The sequence below is a fragment of the Lissotriton vulgaris genome, chromosome 2_1 (assembly GCF_964263255.1).
Source record: "Lissotriton vulgaris chromosome 2_1, aLisVul1.2, whole genome shotgun sequence".
Classification (NCBI taxonomy): Eukaryota; Metazoa; Chordata; class Amphibia; order Caudata; family Salamandridae; genus Lissotriton; species Lissotriton vulgaris.
Window position 1 is genome coordinate 430,802,228 of NC_141687.1, and position 23,977 is coordinate 430,826,204.

The 23,977-nt window shown below is 48.0% G+C and overlaps 1 protein-coding gene across 2 annotated transcripts in view; it reads right to left on the reverse strand.

Annotated features, from left to right (window-relative positions):
- Positions 1-293: 293 nt before the first annotated feature.
- The window catches only part of LOC147730521 (gamma-crystallin B-like), a 62,723-nt gene continuing 39,039 nt past the window's right edge, over positions 294-23,977 (reverse strand). Inside the window, exon 3 of one of the 2 annotated variants that reach the window (XM_086958568.1) lies at positions 294-643. In XM_086958568.1, coding sequence (XP_086814694.1) covers positions 365-643 — 279 coding nt within the window. In that variant the 3' untranslated portion in view covers positions 294-364. Of the gene's footprint in view, positions 647-23,977 lie in introns of both variants that reach the window. The other variant, XM_086958567.1, reaches the window with a different exon arrangement.

The following is a 23,977-nucleotide window of genomic DNA, read 5'->3' on the forward strand; positions in this document are numbered from 1 at the left end:
TTAGTTATGGATCCAGTGTGCAGCGCTGCACCACTTCGGTCTTATGATTAAGTCAACTGCAGTTATGTATTCCTCTGCAACTGTTTGTCTTCCAAAGCTTTGTTTTGTGTGGGGGAGGCTGCAGTGGACTCCTCCAAGACATATCGGACAGATGTTGGACAAATTATTACATCTGGACACATCATGTTGCATTTATATCAGGCACATACCTCAAAGACCACACCACTGCACAGACAGGTGAGACCTAAAGCAGACACCACAAGCACACTGAGAAATGTACTCCACATGCGAAATTGCTTTTTGAAGGAATATTAATTTATTGATTTAATAAATATATATTTTAGGGCATGAGAAAGTCAACAGTTTAATAAAAGTCAGCAATGCGCCTAAAAGAGCCGACCCTAGCACTCATGGCATTCCAGTCAGTAAAGCGCCTATACTCCCCGGTCTTCAGGTAGTACTGTCGCCCTCTGTAGTTTGGCTGCTCATAGAAGACCCAGTGGCCCTCCAGCACGTTGCAAGAGTTGATGTCATGGTAGTTGAACTCTTCCTTCACATGAGGACAATCCTCAGTGAACTCCATCATCTGGCCTCGGAAGTCCTCTCTCTCATAGATTCTGATCCGGAAGGAGCCGCGGTGCTGCTGCTGCGGTGGAAAGAGAGATACATAAATATTGTTATAATACTTTCTATGGCATGTCGAACGCTTTGACATTAAGGTCAAAACCAGTTAGACTTATGGGGAAGTTGAAAGAATTCCCAAGAGACATGGCTTTTTGAAAGAATAAGGTATATTAAACATAAAAAAATATACTTCTTCAAGCAGGTCTTGTGGGAAAAATTGGGGGCCAAAGACAAAGTTGTATTTTATCATTTCGTTGCTCTGCTTCTCCCCTAACAACAAGCCAATTTCTCCGACCATTTGTTGCAATTGAGCAAACTCATGTGTCCTTTTCTGTAGCACCCTACGGTATCCATAATGCCCTTAATATAACATTGACCTTCCTTCAAGTGCTTCTAATTTTACTTTTTTGATAGGTCGCAGACTCACTCACTGATCTATACGAAGAGGTTCACTTGAATGAGTATGTTAACGCTCATTGCCAAAAAAAATAAATCCTTTGAAGGCTACCATTGTACAACTTGTCTCAGTTAAAATAGAAATAACAGCTTCCACAAATGTTTTTATATAATCTTCTAGTATCCAATGTTCAAGATTGCATTAAAAAATGCAACAATCTGAGTACTCAGATCGTCGATGAAAAAAAGCTGACCAAGTGTAGACAGTTAATTTCGTGCCTCTCATGTTACTTGATCAACATATTAAATATTAATATATTTATTTATCAACGTCAAGGTTGTTCCCTCTACTCAAGAACTGGTGAAAATGCCTACCACCTATACCCTACCCTCTCTTCAGAGTTCATTACATTCAGCGGCAGAGAATGCTACAGTTGTGTGCCCAGTTAAACAATTTTGGTCACATGAATATTTTGGAATCATTTCCTGTAGTAACATTGGATGTCCTGGTATGAGATACTCACTATCATGTGCAAAGCACTCAAACATATGTTTAAATGATACCTGTATGGACATTTCTGTTTTACATAATCTTGCCACCAATGCAGCTGTAAGGCCTCTCAGATACAGTTGCATTTCTCCAATATTATTATTAATTTTATTACTCTGTATCATTTGCTTGGCTAAAGCAGAGACTTCATTTTTGTAACCTTTATAGCTCTGGAAATATATCTGATGTTAGAATTTGGGTTTCTGGTTGGCTAAGGTATACACCCAAGCGAAGCAGAACCCACCACTCTACACGGGGTAAGCTAGGTACAAACTGCGATAACCTGTGCTCACCCACTGGCAGCCTAGTGCAGAGCAGACAGGCTTATCAAAAGAGGCAATGTGTAAAGTATGTTTGACACTCACACAGATTAACATAATGAATACACCACAAAAAGACTCCACGGCACAGCGGTCTCAGGTCCCGGCGGCACTGAGTCAGGTGCACTTGTGGTGCCGCTTTGGTAGCGGCACGCCAGCTTCTCTCGGCGCTGTGGCATCATCCACTGAAACCAGGCACACACAGAATCCCAGTGGAGCAAAAAGGCACCCGATCTTTCTCCCGACCAAGTGCTTGATAGACCACAGCACATGCTGGTGATCAGTCACAGTCTGCTTGGCTAAAAATGTAGCTACTGGACTCATGATGGCAGAGTCCAACGGAGGTGAGGGGGAAAGCGAAGTCTATGATGGCCCTGAGACTTCAAGAAAAGGAGGCAAGCCAACAAGCTCTAGGAGAACGCTTTAGTTCAGCATAGCGCAGAGGTAGCAGCCACTATGCCAGCACAGCAAGGCAGGTGGCAAAGTGGCAGTCCCTACTGCAGCCTCACAAGCAGGAGGCCAACACTTCAGAGCTGTCAGCAGAATACCAGTCCCTCCTGGAAGCACAGAAGACCTTCTGGCATCGTGTAGATATAAGGCCAGCGATGTCTGGTTACAGGTCCAAAGTGTCTCATTAAATGGTGTCAGGGACCCAATACTTATATGAAAAAAAAATACATTTGATGTGGGGGGGAGGACTTCAAAGGAGTCCTCTGAAGTATACAATGATCCCTTTTAACCCAGTCCTGTCTGCCAGGGTATTGGTGGGGGTTAATCAGCATGGACAGGAAACTACCTATCGAAGTGTCCCGCTCATTCCTCCCTGTCTTTGAAGACCCATCAGCATGCAGATGAATGCAGATGCAGTTGACTTTCCTGTGTTGTGGCTGTTTAGAGGGAATGAACAAAGGTAACTGTCACCTAGCCCAAACATAGATTGGAGACAGTCTGTCAGGAATGTAGAGCAGTAAGTGCAGAGCAATGTCCACTTTCTAAAACTGTCATTTCTAAATCAGTAAGGTTAAATCCAGTAGGAAGGATTTATCGTTACCAATCCAAAGATATTAAACAGGAAAACGCTACTTCTCTCTGATCAGGAATTACCACTTAAACAGGTATAAGCAAATTCCCATGGCTAACCTAGAGAGGGGTAAGCCTCACAGTAGTGACAAATGAATTTAGCCTTCCAGGACATGCTAAACCTAACAGTACATTTGAAAAAAAAAAACTTTTATTGGTGACTGCATAATACAATATACATACTTCTTAAGTCGTTGCAATATCCCAGTCAGTTTTCTGTTTTCTCCCAACATACCTTTACCCTCTTCCGTCACGTCTCATGTGTCTCAGCTTCTTCATCAAGCTACATTTTCAAGTGCATGGAAATCTAAGAAATTTCCACTATTCTTCCAATGATAATCATTCTCTTATACATCACACACATGGGGTATTACAAACCACAAGTATATGCATTATTAAATTACTAAAACTTTACTTCTAACAGTCCCCCCTCCCGTAACCCACCCTCCCCTGGTCGCTTCTGGCTGGAACTAATAATATACGTAGGGCATATCTCCCAGCAGGCAATAAGCTGCTACTAAAGAACTACAGTATGCATGCAGCATTCTGTAGAGAGAGGGGGCAGTTCCTTGACCGTCTTCTACTATTCTAAGCAGACTATTGAGAATCATCCACTCGAGAGGCAATTAAATCTATTCCCTCCAGCTGCAATACCATCCCATCCCACTCCAATGCTATGGGTTGTTTCCTATGTCTTCCTATCTCCATAAAGCCGCTCCCTCCGCCTTACTCCATTGCAGTAGGTCTGATTGCAATCTAGAACTCCTGGGGCTTCTGGGGGATTTCCACCTCATTGTAATACAGCTAATCATCAAAACCAAGGCGAGGTCTAAGAATTAAATTTTGACCTTCAGTGCCTTAGATCTCCTACGTAATCCTACTAGACAGTACAGGGCGACGGTCGGAATGGTCATTTGAGTGATCGTATGTAGCGTCTGACATATCTCTACCCAATAACCTGCTAATCGAGGACAGGACCACAGCATGTGAATAAAGTTGGCTTCATCACTGTGGCAGCGTGGGCAGCAATGTGGGGAGTCAGGGAACATACGATGTAATCGTGTGGGCGTTAGATACGCTCTGTGAAGCACCATCGTCTGGATAAACCTGAATTTGGCGTTACGAGAGACTCTTCTTGGGTGCTCTAATAACAACTGCCAGGTCTTATCAGACATATCTCAGCTATGATCCTGTGTCCAGGTCGCCCTAAGGGCTGTAAGTGGTAGTGCAGCATGTTCCCTGATTTCGGTGTAAAGCCAATGTACCAAATGAGCCCCATCACCCATATATTACAACAAGTGAACTAATTCGTGTTGTGTGGGTTTTGTTCTTTGAGGTGCCCGTGTGTTTTTAATATAATATGAGACCGCGGCAATCAGTAAATACAATCTTGGTGGGGATCCTGTGATCTGTAGGATGGTGTTATGATCCAATAGTGTGTCATCTCCAAAAAAGGCCCCTATATCCTCTACCCCGTTGTCCGCCCAAGTCCGCAGCGCATTGCGTGTGAGTCGACCCTGCGGCGTCGGAATACCTAGCAATGGAATGTTCGCCGCATAAGGGAGTATCGTGGACGTGTAGACTATTGCTTTCTTCCAACGTTAAAGCCGTGTGTAAAAGGGAAGAGCAATGTGGGGGGATCCGAGTTTTTGGCAGCAACAAAGAGTGGAGGTCTCCCTGATCGAAGCGTTCCTTCGTGAAGGCAATCTCGTTCAGGTTCTTACCCGCTGTCCAATACGATAGCCATTGCAGTTGACTAGCGAAATAATAGCCCCTGAAATCCGGCACTCCTAGCCCACCCATCGAGCTACCCAGTTGAAGTTTCCGTAGACTGATACGTTGTTGCCCAGTGCCCCATATCAATATAATCAGGAGAGTGTTAATGGAGCTAAAAACCTGTTGAGGGAGAATCACAGGTGTGTTCACAAAATAATATAAGAGGCGAGGGAGCATCATTTTCGAGAGAGCGATTCTTGCCATTACAGATAATGGCAGTGAAGTCCAGAATCCTACGCTACCACGGAGTTGCGCAATCGCCCTCTTGATGTTCCCATCAATTTGAACCTCAGTCTGTCTATATATTTTTATACCCAAATATTTAAATGACACAGGGGCCACCAGGATCAAATATGTTCCAAAAGGGATATGGAAGGGGCGCAATCCTTCCTGAAAAAAGAATCCTACGATTTGTCCGGATTAATCGCCAGACCCGATAATGTCTCAAATTGCTGGAAGACCCGGTATATTGCCACGTGGCTCGCTTCTAAATCACTGAAATACAATAATATGTCATCAGCGTATATGGATATCAGATGGTATACTCCTCCCACCAGAATACCGGACTGTTCGAAGGCACCTCTGAGCGCTAGTGCAAGAGGTTCTAGTGCCAAAACAAATAAAATCGGGGATAAGGGGCACCCCTGTCGAGTGCCCCTATGCACTGTATAGCTGTCCGAAATATACCTGCCTGTGCGTGCCCGAGCCGTAGGGTTGGTATACAGTAAACGTATCCAACGCAAAAGGGCATCTGGAAAGCCGAAACGTTGCAGCGATGTAAACATGAAAGACCAGGACAAAGAGTCGAATGCCTGTTTCAAATCAAGCGCTATGCAGCCGGCCCTTGGAAGGTCCGGAAGCGACTCCGACATAAGGGCATGTAATCTACGCGTATTCGATGAGGTACTGCGCCCAGGGAGAAATCCGCACTGATCCGGATGAATCAGTGTCTTCGATTGGGGTTGAACACGCAAGGCTAAGGCTTTACTGAGGATCTTGTACTCCGTCAAAAGTAATGAGAGAGGTCGTAATTGGCCATGTCTAGAGTATCCCTAAGTATAGAGGGGACCAGTGCTTGCCTGGTAGAATCGGGTAGCTGCTCTTCCTCAAATGCTATTGTATATACCTTCTCAAGGACAGGTACTAGGATATCTGCATAGTTTGAATAAAATTCCACAGGTAACCCGTCTAAGCCGGGTGTTTTAATATGATTGAGACTCTTTATTGCCACACGTATCTCATGCTGTGTGATCGGGCCCTCCAGCAACTTTTGTGTGTCTTCCGACAATACTGGGAATACAAGATCATTCAAAAAGTCAGCTATTTGCACAGGGTCGTCGAGGCCCCTGGATGCAAAGAGGTCACGTAGGTGGGTATAAAAGGCATGATTTACTTCCGTTTGCGTGCGAACCAAGGCCCCGGTCGGGTCACGTATTTGAGTAATAGTTGGTGGATCTGACCGATCACACACCAATCTTGCCAAAAGCGCTCCAGACTTGTCCGCTTCCGTGTGCTGTTGATGTAAGTATTCTCTATAATCTATCGTCCGCAGTGTTTCCAGTACCTCTGCGTGGTCAATGTATCCTAATGGTAGGTCTTTCTTCCTTTCCGGATCCACGCCTGCTGCTTGCTCTAGGGTTTTTAAACGAGCCTCCACGTCGCATAACTTCTTATGAATCTCCCGTCTGGCTCCCCCCACTTGTCCTATGGCTACACACCTGATCACAACTTTCATAGCATCCCAGACCACACGATTGGAGGAGGCAGAGACCCAATTTAATCGGGAATAGTCAGCAAGGGCATCAGACAAAATTCCCCGAAATGGGGGATCTTCTAAAAGGGAAGGATTGAGTCTCCAGGTGGGAACCGGAGTCGGTAGTCTACCCCAGTGATGTGTAAGAGACAAGGGCCTGTGGTCCCAAAACGTCTTTGCTAAATATTCTGATCTCTCCACTTTAGTGATCAATGATCTGAAACATAGGAACCAGTCAATTCTAGTGTGCAGGTTATGAAGTGGTGAATAGAAAGAGTATTCCCTATGTGTGGGATATGGCTCCCGCCATAAATCGGACAACCTCCAACCCTCAACCCAGGAAGCAAAGAAGTCAGTCAATCTAGCAACTCCAGCAGCCTGTCCATGTCCAAATTTAAGACCGCATTCCAATCCCCTCCCAGCACCCAAGGTATCTCCGCCCAGTCCAATAACGCCGAGCCCAGCTTAAGCAAAAAACGTTCCTGATCAAAATTGGGCGCATACACACTACCCAACACTATCAAGCTCCTGTCCAGTGTTCCTTTAACTAAGATGTACCTGCCTTGGCCGTCTGTCTGAGTAATATGTGGAGTAGATCGACCCTCTCCATTTCCTCCTCAGTTTCTGTGATTCGGCAGTAGTGAGGTGAGACTCTTGTATAAAGGCGATCTGTGTGTGATTGCGAAGGAGGAATGAGTGGATTCGATGACGTTTTTGTACAGCCCCGAGCCCTCGCACATTCCAGGTGAGTAATTGGTACTTCCCCTTAATCTCAGCCATGTGTATCTTCTATCTCATGTAAGAGCAACCATTGCCCTATGGCGACATCTATTTCCATTGGCGACCAGGAGTCCCTATTCCCCAGAACTAACTCTAAAACCCAACTAAACTCGGCACAGCCATTGAACAGCGCTGGGCCCTACAATAAAACAATCAACATTTCAAACCAGTACATGGTGCATATGCCATTGGGGGGGTGGTTATCCCGTAGCACCATTGATGTAATAGTCCAATCAAGCTCCACCTGCTCGACAGCAGGTCTGCCCGGGGTACAATGATGTAGAATGTCCAACAGCGAAGGAACAGGGTAGAGGTCTTAGAGAATTTAAGTGACCCTAAAGGAAACCAACATGCATCTGTACTCGGTGGCTTTCGCTTAACAGCACCTAGGAAAGCAGTTCAAGGTGTATAATTTACCGCCACCCGCCCATAAACAATCAGCTTACATTGCATCATACCAATATCACCTTAAAGAACGTAAGTCCTTTTGATTAATAACAAAGAAAGGATACCACTGCTATTGTCGTCTCGTGTCCCATTCAAACTGAGTCTTCAATGTTCCTAATTATCAATAAAGTCATCAGCTGCTCTAGGTGTAACGGTGGGGAATAGCACCACACTGTGGTCTGAATCAGAATGTACCGTGCTGTCCTCTGAGTCCGTGCCAATCTTGTCTGTGTCCTCTCGGAAGGCTCCCACCGCCGCCAGCGCCCCCCCAGTTGGTCTTTCTTCTGTTGTTGTCATGATGGGCCAGGTCGAACGCTCCTTTCACCGAAGCCAAGGGATCTTCTCGCAGTCTGCTCAGGTCGTCCTCCGGCATCGGATCTGACTGCCCTTGGGCAGGGTCCAGGACATCTTCCAGATCCATCACATCTAGCCATTCCTCGACATCTGAAGGGCTTTCAAAAAGGTGTGTCTTTTGAGCGTGTATCACCTTCAAGCGCGCTGGGAATAAAAAAGCATATTTCAGGCTGGCCTTCCGCAGTCTTCTCTTCATGAGTTGGAATGACGAGCGTTGCTTTTGGACCAGAGCAGTATAATCCGGATACAGGGATATCTTGTGGTTTTCAAATAGAATGGTCGGTTTCTCACAAGCTTTTTGTAATAGGAAATCCCGATCCCTGTAATTCAGAATTCGTACTATCAGCGGCCGGGGTGGCCGGCCAGGCCGAGGTTGTCCGGACGGGATCCTGTACCCTCTCCACACAGAAGTACGGAGAGAGACCTTCAGTAGCCACATTGTCTGGGAACCAGCTCTCCATTAAATCCGCTGCACGATTCCCTTCACATCGTTCCGGAAGGCCTATCACCCATATGTTGTTGCGTCAGTTTCTTCCTTCTGCATCCTCCACTCAGTCTATCAACGAAGTCACTTGCGTCTGGAGCTGTTGAATGGAGGAAGAGTGGTCCGCCACTGTCGGCGTGAGCTCCGCAAGGACAAGCCCTTGGTCCTTAACCTTGTCTGCAAGCTTACCATGGTCGGCCTTCTGGAGGGACAAATTGGTAGTTAAGGCCCCTAGCTGCTGTTCCATCGCTGTTCTGGAGTCCCTTATTTCCTTTAAGATCAGGTCCAACTTATCTGTTGATAGTTCACCCCGGCGTCCATGGTCCCCGGTCGTCCTTTTCCAGCCCCCGTCTCAGTCTGCGTCATCTCCGGGCCACCAGGAGGTTCTAGACCCTTGGCCCCTTTCCGGACCATGCTGGAATCCCTCACTAGCTCGTGGCACTTCTCACCCTGCAACCAGCCTCGAGAATGCCCCACTAAGAAAGGGGAGATGTCCTGGTAATAGACACTGTGTTCCAGACAAAGAAGGATAGTCCCGTAATTCCAGGGTCCCCAGGGCGAATGTAGATACGCAGGAGAACGATCAGAGAAACTCCCCTCGGGAATCAACTAGGCTCAAGAATGCTGCACCAATGGATCTCGCTTGAATTCCTTGTCTAACAAAGGGGCATTTATTTATTTATTTATTTATTTTTAAGGTTTTATATAGCGCGAACAAGATCTTTGCAGATATCAGAGCACTTTACAGAAACAGTAGCTAGGGTAAACAAAACTCTTGAAACAATATAAAATTCAGTAGTCAGTGAGTTGCAAAATAGGGTAGCAATCACACAAGAGTATGCAGACTAATAACAATCAAGAAACAATAATATGGAAGCAGTACAATGTCTAATCGGGTAAGATTATAGCACCACAGAGGGTGAGTAAACACAATGTGAAAGCAGAGTAGTAGTCAGTAATGGGTGCGTTGCAAGTTAGTGAGGCACTCAAGTCATAGTGTACAACCCAATAGCCAAGTTGGAAACCAATAATATAGCATCCGTGCGATGATTTAGATCCGAAAGCAGTCAAAAAAGAGACTCGCATAGGTAAGCAATCAGAAGGCCGATAATGTAGGAGCCAAGTACTGTCATTGTTCCAGTATCATTAGTATTCAGGTGAATTTAGCCTGAAGGATGGCCTTCACCTCTTTCTTGAAGAGTACAGTGGAAGGGATAAGCCTAGTTTCTGGCGGGAGTGTATTCCAGATCCTAGGCGCCATTACTGAGAAGGAGCATTTGTATGTTTTTTCCTTCCGGAATCTCCGTGGTTTCAGGAGGAGGGTTTTTGTGCTTCTGTTGGATCTTGAGCCTCCTGAAATGGTCAGCTTTTGAGTGAGGTAGTTGGGTGACTTGTGGTGTATGGCCGAGTGCGTCATACAGGCAATTTTCAGCTGAATTCTGGCTTCAATAGGCAGCCAGTTTAGGGCTTTTAAGTCAGGGGATATATGCGAGTGTTTTCTTGAGCCAGTGATGAGTCTCGCGGCCGCGTTCAGGGAGGCTCTTAGGGGAGCCGTTGTTGTAAGGGGGAGCCCGCTGAGAGCCGCAATACCGTAGTCTATCCGAGGAATGACTAAGGCTTGAACAACAGTTTGGAAGTCCTTGGGTGGAAGAAAGGGTTTGAGTTTTCTCAGCGTGTTGATTTGGAAGTTGGCTCCTTTAGTTGCTTTGCTAATATGCTGCTGCATGTCGAGATTGCAGTCCAGTGTGATGCCACGGGATTTCGCGGAGTCCACGATGGTGGGCTGGACATTGAGTGCGGTTAGATGATTGAGCCATGTTTGGGTGATGGCCTTTTTCGTAGGAGGAGAGATCAGAAGGAACTCAGTTTTCAGAGCATTTAGTTTGAGGTGATTGTCGGCCAGCCAAGCTTGGGTATTCAACAGTTTGATGTCTTCAGGGGATTGAAGCTTGAGGTAGAGCTGAGTGTCATCGGCGTACATATGGAAGTGTACCTTTGAAGATTGAAGCAAGGTGGTGAGTGGTTCCATGACGAGGTTGAACAGTGTGGGGGATAGGGAGGAACCTTGTGGGACGCCTAGTGTTACTGGCACAGGCGAGGACAGAGCGTTGTTGATCTTGAACTTCTGAGACCGGTTGTGCAGAAAGGATGTGAACCATTTGAGAACAGTCCCGGATATGCCCATTCTGGTGTTTAGGAGCTCCAGTAGTTTCTCCTGTTTGACCGTATCAAATGCTGAGGAGAGGTCAAGAAGGATGAGGAGGCAAGACTCATTGTGATCAAGGATTTGGAGGGCGTCATCAATTATGTGTGTCATGGCCGTTTCCGTGTTATGCTTTGCTCTGAATCCTGATTGGTGAGAGTTGAGGAGCTCAAACTGCTCAATGTGTTTTGTCAGTTGGAGTTGTACGCATTTTTCTAACAGTTTTGCCAGAGTGGGGATATTGGTGATAGGACGATAGTTGTTTAGGTCGGTCGGGTCAGCTGTGGGTTTCTTGAGCATAGGCGTGACTTGCCCAATCTTGAGGGAGTCTGGGATGAGCCCTTGTTGCAAGGAACAGTTGATGATTTTAGTCCAGAGTGGGAGGAGCAGGGGGGTGAGGACTTTAACAGCATTGGCAGGTAGGGGGTCTGTGTGGTGATTGGCGGGTTTCAAGGTGACAAGCAGCTTGTGAATTGATTCTTCAGAATAGGTGTCGAAGGACGACCATGAAGCGTTGTTTTTAGGTTGAGTGTTAGTTATGCATATGGAGCCGGAGTATCGACTTACATCCTTGAGGACATCACTTCTTATAGTGTCGTTCTTTTGCTTGAAGAAAGCAGAAAAGTCTTCACAACTTGGAATAGCCTTTGTTGAGTTGTTAGGTTGTGGAGGTTGCGTTTTGGTTTGGGTTTTGACTAACTCGAACAGTTTTTTAGGTCAGTTTTTAGCTTGATCCAGCTGTTGGCTAAAGAAGACTGATTTCGAGCGTTTGATTTTTCTGAAGTAAGCGTTTCTCTTACTCTTAAGCGCTCTAAGGTGCAGTGCTGAGGGGTCAGATCTCCACGAGCGCTCAGCCATGCGCATAGCACGTCTGCCATCGTACCATGGGTTCGAGTTCTTGGTGGCTGCTCTCTTCAGTTGCAGGGGTGCGGCTTCATTGATTATGGCAGACATGGTGTCTAGGTAGTGGTCCGTCAATGAGTGCACATCAGAGACGCCCATCGGGGGAAGGAGGAGACTGCCTGTGTGGGCAGGCAAGGAGTTTGGGTTGAGATTCTTCATGTCCCTCTTCCAGATCTTGGTTTTGGCAGGTTGAGCTGGGTTAAGTTTGACCTTTCCGTTGATGAAGAAGGTGATGATGTGGTGGTCTGACCAGTCACATGGTTCGATTGCCAACAGCTGGGTAGAGTCTTCTTTGGCGATGATAAGGTCAAGGATAGAGCCTTTTTCATGTGTTTGACCGTTGCAGATTTGGATGAGGTCAGGCGCGTTGAGGAAACTCTTAAGGCTCTTCACCACTGCGTCTTTCTGGTCGTTCCAGTGGAGGTTGAAGTCTCCCAGGTAAATTTGATTGAGCTGTCGACCGGCGTTGGTGGATATCGTGTCCATTAGTTGTTGGGAGAAGGGGAAGTTGTCCCCGGGTGGGTGGTAAATAACATGAAGGGAGAACACAGGTTTGCCCTCACTAGTAATATCAAGGGAGATGAGTTCGCAGGAGGAGAGGGAGGGGGAGGGGCCTTCAGTGATAGCGAGGTTGCTCCTGTAGATGCATGCGATTCCCCCACCCGTCTTGCCATTCCTGTCGAGTCTAATAATGAGATAGTTCGGGGGGACTAATATGTCCATTATAGGTGTGGATGCTTCAGTTAGCCACGTTTCAGTCAGAATGGCTAGGTCAAGGTCCCTTGATAAGATGAGATCCGCGATGCCAGGGGAGTGTCTCCGGGCCGATCTGCAGTTGAGCAGGATACACTTTAGTCTAGGGGTGAGGAGAGTGGGTGAATGTTCTAAGGAGAGGGGGATTTTTTTGAGATTACAGGGGACAGAGCTTCTGTTGCTCAGTGTGGGGGGCCTGAGGGGATTTGTGGGAATCGTGGGTATGGGGAGGTGTGTGGTGGGTGGGCGTTTTGTGGGACCTGGGCCATATGAGCAGAGTAGATTGTGTAAGTCTCGGCCCGAGAGGGGGTTTGGGGTGCGACGGGGACGGCCGGTGGCCTTGCGATCAGGGATAGAGGGCCAGCGCGGGGAGAGATGCGTGGAATGGTTTGAGGGGCGAGTGGAGTCCTTGTTGGGCGGGGAAGTGTAGGGTAGGGGGTGCCTGGGGTGTGTGAGAAGAAGTTCTTTGATGGTATGGAGCTCTTCTTTGACTTGTAGGAGGGTGGAGATGATCATGTCCAGAGTTGGGTTGGGGATGGAATTGGAGGTGAGAGCAGTGGGTGCGTGTTTGAGTAAGGTAATGGGGTTGGCACTGGATCGAATGGGGCAGGAAGTGCGCGCGATGGAGCAAGGCTCTGAGGTCCTAGTAGGTGGGATAGCATTCGATGGAAGAGAGAGTTTGTGAGCCAGGGGCGAGGATGAGGACAAGGGGAGGTTGATAGTGTGGGTGATGGCGCTTGTGGAATGCGGAGCAAGTGAGTTGAGGGATGAGTGTAGGCTGGAGAAGGAAGTAGTGACAATAGGATGGTGGGGGCTAAGAATGGGAGGGGATAGAGGATAAGGGGTTAGGTTGAGAGAGGTGGTGCGTTACGTGAGTCTGGCCGATGGAGTGGGGTAGTGGGGAGTGAGAGTGGGGGGGAGAAAGGGTGAGGGTTGGTTATGTCGCGGGACGTGGGAGATATGCTCAAGGCGGTGGGGGTGGGTTCTGCGGATGGGTGATTGATTACAGAAGGATCTGCGACGTTCGCAGGGGTCGTGTGGTGGGGGGTGAGGAGGGTGGGGGTAAAGGGAATGAACGCGGGGGGTGATCTTCGCAAGTGCATGGGGGAATTTGGGAAATATGAACGGGTGGTATGAATTGGGCAGTATGATAGGGTGGGTGACTGGTTACCGCGCAGGGGGGAGGGGAGAGGTGTGAGATGTTCCTCTGCTGTGATGGTGTGCGGCTGGTGTATATGGGGGAGAGGTCTATGTCTGTGATTGAGAGGTGTGGGGTACCTACAGTAGGTGGGTGAGTGACTAAGGTGCTGGGAGTAACGGGGGAGAGATCTATGTCTGTGATTGAGAAGTGTGGGGAAGGTACAGTAGGTGAGTGAGTGACTAAGGTGCTGGGGGTAGAGGAGAGGTGCGAGTCGTTTTGGGGCTGACCTCTGTTAGACGGGTTGTGATTGAAGGCTGTGTGGTCAGGGCTGAGAGGGCTGGGGGTGCTATGAGTGGGGGTCCGTGGATTGGAGAGGTGCTGTTTGAAGGTGGGGAACAGGTTGTCTAGTAGTTCCAGGTTCCTGTCTGAGGATTGAATTAGGACAATCCCGTTATTGTAGATAGTGATGGTGGTTCTGCCTGGGAAGAGTTGAGATGGTGTGATGGAGAGTGTTAAGCCATGAGCGGATTTCCTGGTAGAGGAGACGGTGAGTAAGGTGCGGAACGCTTTTCTCTATTGGGCTCTTCGTGTGGTGTGGAAGATGATGTCAATATTCATGGATCCATTCACCGATGAGAAGTAGGTGTCGACAAAGGGGGTTTCAGGGTGGGTCCTAAGGAAGTTATGTTTAAAGCGCTTAGCGGCTTTTTTGTTGAGTAATGATGGGTAGTTGATTTTATATGTGTGTTTGCCGATGGGATCCATGTTGGGATGTCTGTAAAGGTAGGCGCAGGAGGGTGTACAATAATGATATACAGGAGCCAAATACAAGTGCAAACAACAAATTACAAGTAACGAAAGTGACACTGGTGAGCAGACTGAATATATGATGTAGCAATCAGAATCAAGATGACATTAGTGATCTTAGTGAGCAATCAAAATATATGAGGTAGCAATCGGTGCGACCCAAGATAAAGTGAACTGGGTGCAGGTTACAAAAGTGAACAAAATACAGGTAAAAATATAATATTGATATAGGAGGTAGCATTGACATTAGTGTGCAATCAAAGTATATGAGGTAGCAATCAAAGTATATGAGGTAGTATATGAGGTAGCAGTCGGTGCGTCCCAAAGAGAAAGTGAACTGGGTGCAGGTTACAAGGTGTACAAGATACAAATGCAAATATAATATAGCAAAACATAGTCTATCTCTATCACAAGTAGTAGTTGAAACATTTAGGTATGACCCCAAATATAAGAGGTAGCAGTCTCTGTGTTACATGGGAAAGTGAACAGAGTGCCGGTTACAAAAAGGTATAATACTGCAGAAATGTTTATAATACAGATAGAGGTATAATCCTGCAAAAGAGACCGACATTCTGTCAAAAGTGAACAAAATACAAGTAAAAATATAGTGTTGCCACAAAAAAGGTAGCCACTCTATCAAGGCAGTAAGAATATATTGTTGCCACAAAAAAAGGTAGACACTCTATCAGGGAAGTGGTAGATACACCTAGGTGTAAACCCACGAATAAGCGGTAGCCGGTGTTGAGTTCTTAGTGTAAGTTCAGATAGTGTGAATGAATGAATGATAGCCCAGCTACAATGACTAGTCCAAGATGGCCACCCGAGAGAGAGCTTGGGCAAAAAATGGCCGCCCCATATGGGAGAAAGAGACAGTAGTCCTCTTTTTATTGTTGTTGCTTTGTGAGCAGGGAGGGCAGTTTCGCTTTCAGCTAGCCCAGTTTCTAAGTTGCTGTGAGGGAGTCTTATCTTGCAGGAGCCTCGTGGGCATCTGAAGGCACAGGTGATTTATTGCCTTAGTTTCTAGACCCCGCCATTTTGGACAAAGGGTTTTACCATCATAAAAAGCGAGTTCAAGAAAATACCTTTTTTGTCACAAACCCTGTGAAGTAGCTCTCGCGGGTCCTCTGCGGGAAAGTTGAGACACCCTTGTTTCAGCAATTATAGGAGGGAGGGAGGGCATCCACAGCCGCCCGTGGTCTGCAGGTCTCCCCAAGCCCCTCACAGCCCTCAAGACCGCCAGGAGTCCTCCGCTGCGGAGCGGGACGAGAGGGGGGGGGGGGGGGGGGTTGAGTTCCGAAGTTGTCGCCTCGTTCCTCGCTGGTCCGGGCTGTCACCGACGTCCTCTGCTGTCGGTAGGCTGTAGGATTCCTTCTGCTGCAGAGGGAGGGGGTGTTCCGTTGTCCCGCGCTGGTCCCGGTGCTCTGCTGTCCTCTGTTGCCGTTGGGAGGGGGTCCTCTGCTGCCGTTGTCGTCGTAGTTGCCTCGACCCTCTTCAGCCTCCGCTTCTGCTCCGGAGCGGGGGAAGGGTCCGGCGCTAGCTCCGCTCTGGTCCAGGTTCTGGTCCTAGCCGCTACAGTTTCGGGGCAGCAGCTCCCAGCGTCACAAGCCGCTTTCAGCCCTCCGACGCCGCTGCAGTATTCCTTCTGCTGCGGGAGGAGGGAGGGGGTGTTCCGTTGTCCCACGCTGGTCCCGGTGCTCTGCTGTCCTCTGTTGCCGTTGGGAGGGGGTCCTCTGCCGCCGCAGTTGTCGTTGCCTCGACCCTCTACAGCCTGCGCTTCTGTTCTGGAGTTCCGGAGTGGGGAGAGGGTCCGGTGCTAGCTCCGCTCTGGTCCCGGTTCTGGTTTCGGGGCAGCAGCTACCAGCGTCTCGAGCTCGCCCAGCCCTCCGACGCCTCTGTTGTCTCCGAGGTACCACTCCTGCGTAGACGCAAAGGGCAATTACGTCAGCCTTCGTCTGATCTTCCAAAGCCCAACTGTCGCCGCTACCCTCGGGGGGAGGGGGGGCCCTTCATCTCCTCTTCGGGGTCACATGTCCGAATGCCACGTCAGTTTGTTACATTGGTGTTCCTCAAAGGGTCCAATCCTGGCTCCTCGCTGGATCGTCGAACCCCTCACCGCTCTTCCGCACCGGGGCCGTCCAAGTGCTTCAGGTGCACTCTCGCCAGACCCTGGGGCCTAGTTCCTCAGATCGGGGCCTATCCTCCCACAAGAAACAACCGGCCAGCAGCGCTGGGCTCGTCGCTCTCACCCAAGGGAGGGGGGAAAAGAGGCGTCCTTAAACGAAGGGACAGCAATTCACAACCCCCCCCCCCCAGATCTCACCGCCACTTCCCGCGTCATGTCCGGCATCCTAGGCATCATCCTCGTTCGGGCAAACACCGCCGTTCTCAGGGGTAATGCCGGGCTCTGGAGTAGGTGCAGCCGCGTCGCAGTCCGTTCTGGGTTCGAACTGTCCGTCAGCCGATCCGATGTTGTGCCACCGCAGGGCGGGATGGCAATCTTAGGACTCCACCTCGGCAATGAGTACCTCTCGGGCGGCTTTCCCGGGCACTTCCGGTCGGGCAGGCCGGGTCGTAGCTCATTTCCTGTGACACTCGAGTGCCCGGTTGATGGTTGCGGAAGCCCGCGGCAGGCCGCACTCAGTGACCACCATCGTGTGACAAACAACAGGAACTCCCGGGTCTCCAGTCCGGTTCAGGAGACGCTCACCTCACTCCGCCTCACTATTCTACAGAACTGAAATCCCATCAGAGTCCAGCAGCAGGATTTAGACCCCGGGCACCTCCGGAGCACTATCGAGAGCCGACCGCCATCGTGGCAGGTTAGCCACGCCCCTAAACCTAACAGTACATGTCCTACCTATTACTTACTTAGGGGTGACTTATATGTACTAAAGGGGAGTTTAAGGCTTGGCAAGTAGTTTGAAATGCCAAGTCGTAGTGTGGCAGTAGACTTGCAGACACAGGCACTGCAGTGGCAGGCCTGAGACAAGTTAAAAAGGCCACTTCTGTGGGTGGAACAATCAGTGCTGCGGCCCACTAGTAACATTTAACTTTCCGGCCCCTTGGTATACAGTATACCACTTTACAAGGGACTTATAAGTAAGATAAATATGTCAATCATGTATACACCAATTACACACACGTTTATGGGAGATAGGGCATGTACTTTAGCACTGGTCAGCAGTGGTAATGTGCCCAAAGTCCTAAAGCCAACAAAAAGAAGGCCAGAAAAAGAGGAGGAGAAAAGTTTAAAGTTTGGTATGACCCTTCATAGAGCGCCATTTTCCAACATCTGCATAATGGGGAAAAATAATAGGCCTTTTTATTTGTTAATGTAGTAATGGTGTGTCCAAGAGCTCCATAATGAAGCAAAATGTGCAATGGCAGTGCTTGAGTCACCGCTGCACAAGATTGCTGTGTGGCCTGTTGTTCCTCTGGTAAACATAGAATCCAGAGGATGTTTGAGGCATTTGGATACAGACCCACGGTGGGCCGGAGATGACTGAGACAGCGCCATTTTCAGGAGTTTTGAGGCCCCGGGAATTACATTTTGGGATCCCCTGTTCGGAACAATATTGAATTTCATAACCCATTTTGTCTTAATTGAAACCTGCAAGACGCCTAAAAGTATTAATATATGTATTAAACTTTCAGAAATGGGATGACATGAAATAGCTCCTGCCTGAGATCCCAAAATCCTGAAGATGGAGCGGAGAGGTGAAAAAGGCACATGCCCATTTTGGCTCTGCCTTAAGACGTCACTGAGGGAACATTGAATTTCCCCTGTTTGTACTAATAAAATGCTGGAAGGATAATGAGAGGTGGACGGGGCAAAGAGATCAGCATAAGTTACATTATAAAGGATAAGTGGTAACGGGTACAATGTTGGACAATGGCTTTTCTTCAGATTTGCGCCCCATGAAACATTCTAGCAGCGAGGAGTGGATGAGGTAAGGGGATCTGCAAATGTTAAGAAGGCGCTGAAGGAGAGGTGATTATTGGTATACAGAGACAACTATAAGAGCTAACTGGGATGTTCCCCAATTTTGCAAGTTCATAAGGGAAGACAAAGCAAACGGCTAAAGGAGGGTGGTAGATGCACGGGAGAGTCTAGAATATTATGAATGTCTTTGTAAACGAGGTGTTCCAGGAAAAGTAGGCCATGAGCTCATGCATGTGCAAACAAACCCCCAAATGAATCAGCGCTGCTTATGGACGTGTTAGCTTAAAATGAAAAATAAAATGTATCTAACATTAATAGACTTTCGATATTTATTCTTGCAAGCTCCTTCAATGAATCCAAATCTTTTTACATGCATTTGCTCAAATGTATTTTTCAAGCGTAATGCTTTTCTCACTCTTCCATATTGATTAGTAATATTAACAATAATAATAATTATCCACCTGCATCTCTGTATAACTCTGACACAGGAAATCTTTCTGGCTGGACTGCAGAACCTGCCTTCTTGTAGCAAGAGAGATGCATGTGAGGAACTACGTGATATAACTAGGTTTTATACGTTCAATTTCGTAATATTTAGTTAGAGAGATAAATTAGCTCAGTTTTAAAATCCCAGGGTTACTCTTCGCAAGAACTGAATCTACACTTTTCTTCCTCAACTGACTGCATCCTTGACCCTGCTTCCAGGCAGGTCGCTCCCCACACCGCGTAGCTCCACCTTACTGCGCCTGTGGTACTACCCAGCTGCTGCTGAGTTCGAGACCCGCCTGGTAGGCCTTGGTCTGCTCTGAATGCTCTGTACTTTGTGACTGTCATTCAGTTAGGATTTAAAAACTGTTCTTTAGTATTTTGTGCTGTTTTTCCTGCCTTTGCCTGTGCTTTGTGTTTTGCCTTCTCCTGTGCCCCTTCGCCTTCTGCCCCCTCACCGGTCCCGCTTCCCGCCACTGCGTCCCCTGCACCCCGCCCCCCGGGTCTCATTCATCCGTTTCCCCCCACCCAGCTGCTCCTCTCATTCTTATGGCGGCCGCTATGCGGCCGCGCATAAGGCAAACCAGTCTGCGCCCGTCCGCACCAGAACCCCTTGCCCCTGTGAACGCAACAACATCCGACTGAGTTACGAGGCCAGCACCCTCCACGCACTCAACACCGGGCGAGAACACACCTGCTACCGGGACACCCAGTAGCACACCCAAGGACCCTTCATCTATCGGCGCTGCAGCTTCACCAGCATCCGGCCAGCCAAACCACCAACCAAGGAACCCAACTACCTCAACTGCCTCCTCCCCAACACCCGCTCTGTCTGCAAACACGCCATCGAAATCTGGGATCTTCTTGACTCCACCACACCCGACATTGAGTTCCTGACAGAGACCTGGCTGAATCCCACCTCAGCACCCGACCTCGCCATAGCCATCCCGGAAGGTTACAAGATCACCCGCAGAGACCGTACCAACGGAGTAGGAGGTGGAATCACCATCGTCCACAGGAGCACTCTCAAAGTCTCGACCAACACTGACGACACCCTCAGCACTGCCGAAAACATGCACTTCCAGATCCACACCAACCCCAACACCACCCTCAGAGGAACCCTCATCTACAGACCCCCGGACCCTGACCACAGTTCAGTGACTCCATTGCCGACTTCATCAGCACGCACACCGTCCCCTCCACAGACTACATCCTCCTAGGAGACCTGAACTTCCAGCTCGAGAACAACAACAAAGCCAAATCCACCACCCTCATCGACAAACTCGCCAACCTCAGACTCAGACAGCTGGTGACAACCCCCACCCACGCAGCCGAACACACGCACAACCCCATATTTACCGCAAGCTCCGACTTCTCCTTCAACCACACCACCGAACCCCACTGGACCGACCACCACTGCATCCACTTCACCTTCAGGAAGCCCACCACGCACCATCGCACTCAACAGATGCCTCGACGCTGCTGGAGCAAAGTCACCGAAGACCAGCTAACCACCACCCTCACCCAGAACCCACCTGCTGACTCCACCGATCCCGACACCGCCGCCCGCAACCTCAGACAATGGGTCGACAACTGCGCCAACACCCTCGCCCTACTCAAGTCACCCTCCAACAACCACACCAGCATGAAAGCCACCTGGTTCACCCAAGATCTCCAGGCCTCCTGAGGTTCTTTGAAATCCTGTCTGGACTCGTGAGGTCATGGTTACGTCACAATTTTGGTGATGTTGTACCGTATTTAGTGAGTGCGGCTAATATGGAGTGAATTCGTCATGTTAACTAGCGAGTTTATTACGTATTCAGAGACTTCGTTTTCGAACATGGGTTCCATTTTGTTTGTGACTCCATTTTGTGTTGCCATCACGTAGGCCCGTGGGCCCGTGGAGGTAATCGAACGAACGAAGTTGCATGAGCTTCGCTGTTCATACACTTATTAACTAGGCCTTTTCTTGACTTTAAGGTGCATTGTACGAAACTGACCTCGCTAAGCCAATTTCCTTGGTTGATTGTTGTCTGAGATTGTGAACCAAGGTTCAGGACATCGTTAACTTTTCGGTTCCTTACACATGCTTTATCATGCTTGTTATCTGTCATTGTTTCCTTTCCTATGCTCTTTCATTACATGCATTGTGCTTTCAATTATGGGTTTGTCCGGCTTGTGGAGATTGGATTTGGGACATTCCTAATAATTAACTTGTGGATTGGGGCAATGTAAACTGAGAGTTTTTGCTATGTGATACTTTGTTTGAGAATGTACCCCATTGGTTAGAATTTTGCGTAGTGGGTGTATGTTCTAAATGTGAATATTGTGTATAAAAGGAGATATCTTGCTCTACGAATTTGAGCAGTCTCCTGAAATACTACCATGCTGTATTTTTAGGATCACTGTTACTAGCTGCAGCTAATAAATTTGGTCTCTGACGCCACCCAGAAGTATTCCGTGTCTCTGTATACCAAGACAGGTGAATCCGAAGACTTTGGGTGTGCCCCTGGCGCCGCTGGGTTTATAAACCCGGTTCTTCAACTGGCGCCAAACGTGGGGCGACTTCAGCTGTACCGGTCCAAGCCTGAAGATCGTGAGGAGCTTCGTGAGGAAATACTGGAGGAGGGCCCCCACTTCATCGACCCCTGCATGTCGACTGTGGACCGAAGGTCTTTGCTGCGAGGTTTCCCCTTTCCGACGACTACGAAGGACTGCTGACCTGACTGTCGCCCTGTCTTGGACCCGTTTGTGAAGATTTGTAAAGCGAGATAATAGACGGTCTTCTTGTGGCGTGACAGACATTTTGGTTAAGTACAAGTGGGTCGCTCCCCTGACTTTGGTTTCTTGGCTTTCTTTGATTTGGCTGTTGCAACTACCAAAGCCTCATATATTTGCGAGTATATCCTGTTGATAACCCCTTGAAGTTTAAAGCTAGATTAGTGAGCTATAAGATGCCTGATCTTTGCAAATTTAGGAAATGGTTTTGTTGTAGTTCTAAAAGGAATTCCCGATTGGAGGATTCGTGTCCGATACCTCCGATTGGAACTCCAAATTATGAGCTCTATTCAAAGCATGGCGTGGGTCCAATTACGTATAATGAAGTATGGATCCGCTGTACTAGGAAAGATGGTGTCTTACGATGGCTCCAACATGGTAGTTTCGAATCAGAGGTTTTAGATAACCTAGAAGTTGCGCTATTTAGGAAGAAAGCCTGGCCGGCGATGTTTGACTCTTTCCGCCTCTGGCGTAAGGAAGCCAAACAGTGAGAAATTAAGCAAGCGAAGAAAGATAGGAAAGAGAAGAATATATCGATTATGTAAGCTGCTAGTCTGTTTAAAGAAGATGAAGAAGATCGTGCGATTGAGGTGTCAGATAGACAACATTGCATGGCCATTGACAAATGTTATCCAGCTTTGCCACCTCTTCTTTCGAATGCGACAAATGACCCTGAAAAGGATCCTTTGATGTCGCATCTGTTGAGATTACCTCCCCCTTATGTGCAGAGTGCTACAGCACCTCCGCAACCCCCAGTTGTTCAACCCCCTGGTGTTGTTCAGCCGCCAGCTGTTCTTCCACAGTTGGTTCTTCCTCCATTGGCGCAGCCTTCTTTAGGGCCGCCAGCTTTGCTACCAGTCCTGCCTCAAACTCCTTTGCCTTCTTCTCCTGTGCCTTTGACTCCCTTTTCTACTGACCCTATGTCTTTGTCTCCTCAAAACACTTTGTCCCCTGTTCTTTTGTCAACTTCTTCTCCTTCTGCTCGGAAACGGATGTCTGAGACTGTTGTTAGTCTTTTGTCTCCATTCTTTGGGTCACTGAATATGACCCCGGTTTCGGAACGTGAGCAGAGTCGTAGTCAGCTTCCTGGTCCCGAAGAGCGGGCAGTGTTGGATCTTTTGGCTCGTAGATGGGTTTTGAATGCTTCTAGGTATGATTTGCAAGTGGTTATGGATGTTTTCTTGCAGTGGAATCCGCCAAAGCAAAGGTATGTTTTTGATGTGATGTGTACTTTCCTTCGTGAAGAAAGGGAAAATAATGAGTTGGGTCTGATTCCGCAGGAAGTGCTTGATATTCAGTCTGAATTTGCTAAAGGGACGATAGTGGGTCCCAATGTTGAAGAAGCGGTAGAGAGGCTTCTTGCGTTTAGGTGTAGACTTCCTTCTCAGTTGTTGTTTGAACCTGATCCTTCTGTTAGGAGGAAGGTGAAGCAGTATCCTATGAGAGAAGTTCCCACAGTATGGCGTGAAGCAGTAGCTGATGGTGCCAATAATAATCCCCTAGGAGTACCGGCGCATTTTCAGCGTGTATGGGTACATGTTCCTTGGATGAGAACAGAGGTCTTGGCTCTTAAGCAGACTTTTCCTGACCCCCGTAAGAATCCTGCTGGTTACTACAAGGAGTTGTCCCAAACAGTTGATGCGTGTGTTATGAATTTAGCTGATGTGGATATGTTGTTGGGTAATGTCAACCTTTGTGGGTGAAGATCCGTCATGAGGATCATGCACAAGAGTAAGGAGATACATGGGTTAACATTGCTGCTGCAGATGGTCGACAGGTAGGAGGTGCTAAACCTAAGCCTTTAGTTGCAGAATTACCTGGTAGGATTATTAATCTAATGAAAACTTTGATGCCTCCTATGCGAGTGAATTGGGACAAGTTAGCAGCATGCAAACAAAAGAAAGACGAGAGTGTGTCTGATTTCTTCACTAGGTTTGAAGAAACATTCATTGATCACAGTGGTCAGAACATGAGTACTGAAGGTGGCCAACGATTGTTTGTGGATAAGTTTGTTTTTAATTTGCTTCCCGAACTTTGTAATAAGTTGAAGGACTCTGAGAGTTCATGGGCTGGTTCTTCTTCGGCCCAGATATTGGCCACTGCACAATACTACGAGAATAGAGATAAAGAAGAGAAGGATAAAGCAGAGAAGAAGACTAAAGAATTAAAGACAAAGGTTCTTTTACAGCAGGCGTATCCGCCTCGCTCGAATCAGCATCAGCAACCTTCCCAGTTTCAGCAGCCCCCACAGTTTCAGAGGTTGCTGCAGAAGCCTGAGTTTTTTCCTCAGCGACTTTCGCTAGGTCCTAATCAGTGTGCTTACTGTAGGGAAGAGGGTCACTTTAAGAATAGTTGTCCGGTTTTGCTACAACGTACTAATGGTGTGTCTGGTCAGAGAG